The 9,791-nt window shown below is 36.9% G+C and overlaps 1 protein-coding gene across 1 annotated transcript in view; it reads left to right on the forward strand.

Annotated features, from left to right (window-relative positions):
- The window catches only part of LOC102583251 (two-component response regulator-like PRR37), a 17,152-nt gene extending 8,565 nt beyond the window's left edge, over nt 1–8,587 (forward strand). Inside the window, exons 3-9 of the mRNA XM_006340491.2 lie at nt 2,637–2,798; nt 2,909–3,042; nt 3,272–3,433; nt 6,043–6,226; nt 6,352–6,790; nt 6,871–7,675; nt 8,198–8,587. Of these exons, the coding sequence (XP_006340553.1) occupies nt 2,637–2,798; nt 2,909–3,042; nt 3,272–3,433; nt 6,043–6,226; nt 6,352–6,790; nt 6,871–7,675; nt 8,198–8,305 (1,994 nt within the window). The 3' untranslated portion in view covers nt 8,306–8,587. The remainder of the gene's footprint in view (nt 1–2,636; nt 2,799–2,908; nt 3,043–3,271; nt 3,434–6,042; nt 6,227–6,351; nt 6,791–6,870; nt 7,676–8,197) is intronic.
- The last annotated feature ends 1,204 nt before the right edge of the window (nt 8,588–9,791 follow it).

The raw sequence follows: 9,791 nt of genomic DNA on the forward strand, positions 1-9,791 counted from the left end.
AGTGAGGTGGGTGTGTGCTTCGCGCGTGGGGGGGTCCCTAAGCAAGCAAATTTAGAGAGAAATAAGGAAAACAAAATTCAAGGAGGACATGGGAAAGGAGCAGGGGACACAAAATAAGCAAGGGAGTGATATCAATGTTAGTGGTCAGGTAGCGAGTAACATCCAGTCCAGCATTCAAAAACAATGTCAAACTAGCAATGATACAGAGAGAAGGAAACTGTACTTCACTTTCCTCCAACCATTCACTAGAATATCCTGGGTTTGACCGCATATATCAGTGTTTTCTAGTTCTACTACACTAAAAAATACTTGAACTTGTTGAAATATCTGAATTAGGAGGGAGTATTTCAACATTTCTTGTATTGGCTCCTTTGAAGTTGCTTGTTCTCTTAAATGATTGCTCCTTGGTAAGGGACTATCAACATCCACTCAATCTTGCTTTTCAACTTATTGAAAACTTAATTCATGGTCTCCTTCATCTAAATTTCTAGTTGGAATATCCTTCATGCATGTTCAATTTCTTGAAACTTTGATTTAGCATTTTCTTCACATAACAATATAGTTGTAACTTTTGATTTGAATACAAAATAAAATATTTACAAGTGTTTACAAGCCCAAAATTTGAAATAATATATCTAAACATTGAAAACTATAAACTAATTAAAAATATTTTTACAAAGTAGATTATAATTAATATTTTTATCTATAAAATAAAATTATATATATATTATGTCGGCTTGGTTTGGGTTCGGCCTAATTCTTTAATAATCACTTCAACTCTTTCATACTTCTGACGTACTCATCTTGCTTGGAAGTCTTAAGGATGCAGCAAAAACAAAGGTTTCCTCTACAATCAATTGTGGAAAAACCACATCAACTTGTGTCACGAAACCCACCTAGCACAACATAGCTCAAAATATCACAACAAATCACGTGAACAACCAGAGACAGTGCATGAAAGCTGCAAAGTTGCGATCTTTATAGTTGCGTTGTTCTGCCACAAAAAAATGTTTAAATTACATCTCATGAGAGTGTTACCGTCAATAAAACACTAACCAAAGAAAGGCTGTAGAAAGATCAAATTTAAGAAGATAAAAATGTAGATGTGATAAAATCCTTGTTGTCTGCTTCAATATGACAGAAGCATATTAGAAATTCTTAAGATAATAATAACTTGGGAAATAGATGGGGAAACAACTTCCGGAACACTAAACTTGTCAAGAGTAAGCTTCACTTGTCAATGTACTACCTGAGAAAACTTGGTAGCTAAATTGATACATAATGATCTAGTAGCATGATAAAGAGTAGAAAACAAAAGTAACAACATATTAACAGTGATATACATACCTGGCAACAGTGTATTTGAGGCAGAAAGAAGACAAATAGGATAATGGGACTTCATCATCCTATTGTGGACATTTACATAGAGCAGTGAAGAATGTGCAAACGTTGTGGGGAAAAGTTAATACATGGGAAGATGGAAAGTAGAAATAATTAGTAAAACTAAGGTAATTCACATTGCTGTTAATAAGGAATTTAAAATGCAGGTATTTAATTTATTATGATGAAAATAAACTGCATATGTTTAGGGAGGAGTTGGAGCGTTAAAGTAAGGACATGGGTAATTAATTTACAATGATGAAAATAGACTGCACACTTTTTAGGAAAAAGTGAATGTGGAGAATTAAATAGGGCTGATGAACATTTTATTTACTCACCCTTTATGTAATTTAAGTATTATTGTTAAATTAGATATTTAATCAGGATTTGATTCAATGCAGTCTAAAATTCATTACTGCTTCTGAACGTGTAATTCAATGTTCAGGTAATTAAAATATTACTATTTAATATTTAATTTATTAGATGTCTTATAACATTTTGATTGACAACAAAGGCAAAATCATAATCCCACTTTGAAGGCAGGAACTTCCTAACTCTTAGTATAAATGATTATATGCCAATGAAAAATATAGTGAACTTCTAATATTTTTATTGTATATAATATTACTATGAGATTAGCTTAATTGGATCAACATGATGTTTGAGGATTCATATATTCAAGCCCAATTTGTTTGAGATTAAAGCATAGTAGTAATTGTAGTATGCATCATAATGAAGGTTTTCTTTCCTTAGTAGACGCAATCGTGGTAATTATGATACTTGTCCTCCAACTCCTGCTAGACAAAGGATCTGGATGGAGTAATTTCATACTGCAACCTACAACTAATTTATATATACTTGCAGCTCATTTACTTCATTACAAATATTTGCAGCTCTACTGTTAAGAAGCCTAAGAAAACATTATTCTTCTTTAGTGTATGTTATTACTTGATTCTGCAAAAGGGTGCCCCAAATCATTTGCTTCCATCATTTGTTTTTTTCTTTACTTGCTGGGTAAGTTGGCTTTCTTATGAACTGAAGCAGGTAAATATGCATAAGAGGATATGTACTAGATAAAGGAAATTTTTTTTGTTCTGAGACTGTATTTCTTTTCGAGAGAACATGGATATCTCTGAAGGTTTTTTGGAACTCAATTGTTTGAGACTTCACCAAGACTTGCTGATTTTTTATTCTCTTGATCCGTCCTCTGTCTTTTTTATTTTCTTATCGAACGCATTACTATGGAATATTGGCAGTTATAGCTGTGGGATATGCCCTTGAAGCGTGGAGGATTCTAGAAGATCTAACTAACCATGTTGATCTTGTTCTGACGGAGGTGGCCATGCCATATTTGTCTGGGGTTGGTCTCTTGTCAAAGATTATGAACCACAAAACTCTCAAGAATGTTCCAGTGATTAGTAAGTATCTTTCCTACATAATTTTTTTGCTTATTCATATTCAGAATTTTGCTTAATATCTTGACGATATTATACTTTTAACTGCTCCATCTGATGAGTTTTGTGTGCAGTGATGTCTGCTAATGACTCTATGGGTATAGTCTTTAAGTGTTTGTCAAAGGGCGCAGTTGACTTTTTAGTGAAGCCTATTCGAAAGAATGAGCTTAAAAATCTGTGGCAGCATGTTTGGAGGAAATGCCACAGTGTAAGTTTGTGCAGTCATCTTTATTTGTAACTGGAAGTTTTGGGAATGCCCTCTTAAACCTCAGACAGTAATTCTTGGTTTGGAAGCACCTTATTTGACTCCATTTCAAACTGGAATTTTAACATGTCATTCTTTTAGACCTCTGTTCTTCATGTTGTCTTAGAAAGACATTAGAACGAACCGCATATTGAGTAACCCATTTTACTTTGATTTCTCATCATTTCCTCAGTCAAGTGGAAGCGGAAGTGAAAGTGGTATACAAACTCAAAAGTCGACGAAATCTAAAAGTGTTGAAATGTCGGGAAACAACACTGATAGCAATGATGAAGCTGAGAATGGAAGCTTTGATCTGGACGACAGGGACGGAAGTGACAATGGAAGTGGCACTCAGGTATTATTTCTTCACGGCTATAGTTTGGCATGACTCTTCTATTAGTGGTCTCTTATGTTGTAGCAACTGTCCAGTATGTCCCTGTGCAGTTCCCTTTTTATTCACATGAAGGGGATACCACAGTTTCTTCTTTCTAGTTAGTAGCTGAAGTTGATGGGCTTGAACAATCCAAGTAAATGGAAGATAATATTTTTAGGTGTCAGACATTTTGTTGAAGTTTGGTAGTTTTCACAAATTTCTGCTCATCTCGAAGGCATGGCCAATACATATATCTATTGTATTAGACAAATCGTGCTCCAACTATCCAGCTCCTTGGTAGTTATTGCTTCTGCACAATCCCGCCCACCATGTTTTCACAATAATTAGTTTCTCTCATTGCCACGCTACTTCACCCCTTCTCCATTCAGAGCTTTTCAAATTGAATTTTCTCTTGTACCCACAAACATTCATATGTTGAAGTGCTTTTAAGCTATCAGTTAACGAATGTGATAGATAACTAACTAACCCTGTTAATTCTCTATCCCTTTGATAAATTATAGGTAAAGTTGCCATTTTGTTCTTATGTACAAAAATGGAGAAGAGAACAAGTTGTAATGCAACTCTTCTGTTGTCATCATCCAGAAGCTCACTTCTGACTTTATCCAAAAGCCCTGAAACTCCTTTCTCTCCCATCATGAGCAGTTAGCCAGACAACAATCAAGATTGGATAATTTTAGGTCAACAAATCCAGGCTAATCAGAACTTATTTTCCCAGGTTAGCAATAAGCCAACACTTGTTGGAATAACCCTGTCAATTTTAGGTTAGGAGTGAGCTGACACCAGTCAACACTTAAAAATGCTTTCAGGTTGAGTTTTATATCGGTTACTTAGAAGTATTCTGTGAAGGAGAGAACCTTGCCTTAATGCGTAAAGTTATTGCCATGTGACCAGGAGGTCACAGGTTCGAGCTATGGAAACAACCTTCTCCAAAAATGCAGGATAAGGTTGTATACAATAAATCCTTGTGATCCGCAGATCCTGCGCACCGTGGAAAGATTTAGTGCACCAGGCTGCCCTTCACATAAAAGTTATTCCGTGTTTGGGTAATTTTGATATTTTTTAGTCCTTGGAAAAGAGAAAATAAGTACGGATCTTTCTTTGCGTTGTTTTGTAAATAAGTAACTTTTACGTTCCTTAATCTATCTGTTAAGCAGACAGAGAAATGGTGGGAAGTACAGAACTTGAGATCGGAAAGTGGCGGAGAACAACGGGTTAGACCAGAGAAGATGGTGGGGATCTGGGAATCATATGGAGGGAAATTGGGGAATTTAGGTGAAAGACCAAAACGCTCCTATTTAATGAGATTGGCAGGGCTTTTTTAGTGAATCAAAAAGTGTGTACATTGCCAACCTATTACAACCTATTACAACCATGTACTAGGTAAAAACTATGCACACATATGATTCCCCTAATTCTTTTTTTCCCGGGATATGCCCTAATACTCTGTAATACTCTGTAGCTAAATAGCTTTGTAGAATGATATGGTCAGCCAATTATGCTGACATAGTTACTGAAATCTCTGACATGATTGTTTTGTATTATGTTAACTGTTTCTGATTCTATAGAAGAGTGATCATAAATTGTTCATCAAAATAATCAGTTGTATTGAGATTCTCAAAAAAAAAAAAAAAAATTCTCAAAAAATAATCAGTTGTATTGAGATAATAGCTCAGACCAATAGTGATTGTGATTAATGAAATTGATTAAATCAGAAAAAAGTTGCTCAACTCATACAATATAATCCAAATCAAGCCGGTTCGTGATCTCTGAGATTCCCGCTTGTGTGAACCTGTAGAATATCTAACAGTTACCTCCCATCTAGTTTGAATGATTGCACTACCATTATTCTTGCTCTGGAGTCTGGATTTCCTCCATGTCCCATCCCCTCTCTTCATTTAAAACTTGACCATAAAAGGCTGAAACTATCCCCAAAGTCATGCAGGTTGAATAAGGAACATATTCATGGATGGTTCAATTTGGGACAACTAGAATTGCCTCAAAAGTTTTGGTCAATTTGGGCACCTAATATAACCCATATTGATTCATAAGAGAACACTGTAAAAAATAGAAATAATATGTACTTGGTTAGTTAGGAATATTTGTCTCTAAGTGTTCACGCACACTCTCTATAAACAAAAAAAAACTTTTGATTTGGTTTTGTGGGTGTATCTCTCTCTTCAAACTCACTCTCTTTATAATTATGTTGACTCGGGTGGGTTGGTTATCATGACCCATTGTTTAGACCAAAGGACCCACTTATCTTGACTCAAGTGAACTTCCAGCATGGATCATGAACCATTCAGTCGCTCAACATGTTTTAGCCCACCCATATTTAGTTCTACCTTTATATTTCCACACATTCCATGAACAGACTAATACATATTTTGCATAGTTGTTGGCAGCAGAAACTGAATAGCTAGCTCATGTCTGTGGATTTGTGTCTTAAGTTATTGTAAACTCAGGAATCATAAACTCCAACATCTTGATCCATATTCTACGCTAGGTTGCAGATAAGGGTTTGCAGCAACATTCTTCCATTATAAATCATCTTCTTATTTCTTTTTTGGCAGAGTTCATGGTCTAAAAGGGCCATTGAAGTCGACAGCCCCCAACCCATGTCACCATGGAATGAATTGGCAGATCCCCCTGATAGCACTTGTGCCCAGGTTATCCATACAAGGCCAGAAGCACTTAGTGCTACCTGGGTGCCTGCAAATGCCACCAGAAAATGCCTCAATGAGAAGGATGAACTGGGTAGGTGGCTCTTCCACGCCCCATGGATAACAAAACATCTTAGATCAAATTCTTTTTATTCTGTTTACTTTTGTTATTGTGTTATTATATAATCTGTTATATTCATGATGTGGTTTACATCTCAGGAAATGCTAGAATGGGTAAAGATTTGAACATGGGTGTCACTAATGTTCCAGAGCTTGAAGGCCTATCAGGTAAAGTAATGGATGGTTTAGCAGCTTCTATTAAGGACAAACATTTGGAGTTAGATCCTAAGGATAATGAGAATATGGGTAGAAACCTAAAGCTGAACAAGGAAACTCGGGAAGATGACCTGAAGGACAAGGATGTTGGTTATATGGGTGACATAACCAACACATGTACGCCTCAAGTAGAAAGTATGGCCAATGAAGTTCCTAATGATCCTTTCAAGATCACAAACATAAAAGAAATTGCCACCTATGACAGTCAAGACATGCCTTCACTTGAACTTAGTTTGAAGCAACTTCGAGATGTTGGAGAGAATGGGACTGGTGTTCAAGAGCGAAATATACTCAGGCATTCAGATCTGTCAGCATTCTCTAGGCATGTGTTTAATCTGTCACTAAAACTCAACAACCTGAGTAAAGAAGCTACAATTGCTAATAGATTGTCATCACATGCAGGTATAATGCTGCTTCAACTGCTAATCAGGCTCCAACTGGAAACGTGGGCAGCTGTTCACCAGTTAATAATTGTTCAGAAGTTGCAAAAGCAGAATCAATTCATAACTTGCGATCGAAGTCAAACAGTACCCCTAATCAGTGCTCAAATGGAAGTAGTAACAACAATGACATGGGCTCCTCGACAAATAATTTCTTCAGCAAACCAAACACATTAACTGACAAGCCAATAAACAAACCTGCAGTCAATGCCCATCCCTGTTCTGCATTTCAACCAGTGCAACATGGACATAATTCTTCTCTTCAAGCTATGGTTCCACGAACACAAGATACTGCAAAGGCAGCCGTGAGCCAAGCAAGAGCGATGCACCAGAAGTTCCAAGTTCAGCACCACCATCATCACTACCATCACCATCACCACCATGTGCTTAACTTGCAGCAGCGACAACAGCTGCTTAACAATGATGATTCGTCTTTGCGAAATGATGTTGAAGCTGCTCCAGATTGCGGAACATCTGACATGGTAGGTACTCCTGTTGAAGGAAATGCTGCTAATTATGGAAGTGCATCAGGAAGTAACAATGGAAGCAATGGGCAAAATGGAAGCAGTGGCCAAAATGGGAGTAGCACTGCTGTAGTTGCTGAAGGAACAAATTTGGTTGCTGAAAATGAAACTGGTGAAAAATGTGAAATTGGCAGTGGGAGTGGGAGTGGAAGTGCAAGCAGAAGTGGTGATCACTTGGCTCAAAGAGAGGCTGCTTTGATTAAATTCCGACAAAAGAGAAAGGAGAGATGCTTTGAGAAGAAGGTAATTGTTATGGTTGCAGTACTGTAGAAATTTATTTTAGTTACTGTAGTAGTTTCTACAATAATTGTTGTCTAGGTTTAGGATGGATTTGAAATTTGAATTTTTATTAGGTTGTTTTAGTTGTTGAGATATTTTAGCTCTTTTGAATTGCAGGTTTTCTGCATATTAAGTGCTCAAATTTGGCTATTTAAATCCCTTTTATGCTTGATAACAAAAAGATTGAGAGACATTTACAACCCTTTTCTGCTGCACAATAATTCTGTAGTTTGTTGAGATCCCACTTAAACTTTCTTTTTATGCCGTTCAGTATACCAATTCCCTTGTCTTTTTCCTTTTTCCTTTATCCTTTTTATCATAGTATATTTTTGCATACAATAACTTGCACATGAAGTCAATGATGCAACTTTGCCTGCTACATCTCATCAGCAAAATCAAGAGTTCTTTGCAGTTCAAACTTTGACTCACAAAATTTAGATGGCAGAGGAGCAAAACTTATCTGAATTTTCTTCCCATGTATTTTAGGTCCGGTACCAGAGTAGAAAGAGACTTGCAGAACAGAGGCCACGCATGCGAGGGCAATTTGTGCGTCAAGATGCAGACAAAAGTAAAAGCAACAATACAAATTCCTGACCCCTACCGTTTGAATTGGATGGTTGATGTCAAATGAGTTCAAGAAGCTTTAGCTTTGATCGCCTAGGTAGGGAGGAAGCAGTTCGGTAAAACAGCTAAATTTATTTAGTTGAAGCATTGCTGTCTAGTAATAATTGCTTATTGGAGATCATATTAATTGGGGAGTCCTATGAAGACGTATTTGTTATATAGCCAGTTTGAAGATATTTATTTTACACTTCTAGATGTTGGGATACCCTAATAAAATTCTTCAGTATGTTGTGCTTTCTGGTGTGCTTAAAATTGCTTTCCAAAGTCCCTCATGTCACTTGTTACATTTTCATACTAATATCATCCATATCTCATTTTACACTCCAGGAAGTTTAGTTCTCTAATACAGTTTACGTCTGTCCTAAAATTTCTGAAGGGATACCCAGCAGAACTGTACTATAACATTAGTTGTGCGAACTCTTCACTTTCGGATCCGTCTTAGATTCTCCAAAAATACACTACTTTGGGAGAATCCGATATGCACACTGACATTATGGAAGAGTCCCAAGTCACTTTGTAAGGGGCTTTTGTTTTCGAAATGAACCTCCAGAGCTATTCCGTCACCTTAGTTGGTTCAGAGAGCATGGAAAAGGCATAGCTGACTAAAAGTTTTGTTTTTGTCCCCCTTCCAGGAGACTGCATCTTCTACTTCCCTTGTGCTTTGACAGTCCTCCAAAATCTTCAACATATCAGCCACTCTATCAACCTCAAATCATTTTTAGTAGTCTTCTGAAGGAAAAATCTGACTATGTAAGTTTCAGACTTTATCTATGGTGGCTTCAATAGCATCTGGTAAGTGTAATAAACCTATAAATGGGCCCTGCAATGCACAATCCGGATTTAGTCGGCGCTCCAGTTGTCACTCCAAAAGGAAATCTTCCTTATACTACCAACTATGAAGCCAATGTTTCGAGCATACTCCTCTCAACTAAGTTGTGGATTCTTCACTTTTGATGTTATACCCTTGTCAGATTCTTTAAAATTACACTATTTTTGAAGAATTTGATATGTATCCGTAGACATTTTTGAAGAGTCCAACCAACATAGCCTCCCAGTGTGTCCTGATAGCATAACAAGTGCAGGTCCCAGAGCCCTGGGCATTGGCTAGCACCTACTTACATGTTGGGAACCTCACCTCACTAACAGGGAGTATCAGGCTCTTATCTTAATGTAGGGGTGGCAAATGGTTGGATTGGATCGGATTTGGATGGATTGAATATGGATTGAGCAAAAATGGTTGGGATTACAATCCACCGGAATAGAATATGGGTAAATATGAATTTGATCAAATATGATTTGGGTAAAAATGGTTCTAACCCATTTTAAAAAATATGTTTTTTTTTTAAAAAAAAATACCCCCTCCCCGGCACCCCTCACCCACCCTCCCACCTTCCACAAACCTACTGTTTTTTCAAAAAAAAAAAGAAAAAATTACCCCCCCCCCCCCCCTCCCCCA

Source organism: Solanum tuberosum, unplaced genomic scaffold, assembly GCF_000226075.1.
Source record: "Solanum tuberosum cultivar DM 1-3 516 R44 unplaced genomic scaffold, SolTub_3.0 scf00019, whole genome shotgun sequence".
NCBI lineage: Eukaryota > Viridiplantae > Streptophyta > Magnoliopsida > Solanales > Solanaceae > Solanum > Solanum tuberosum.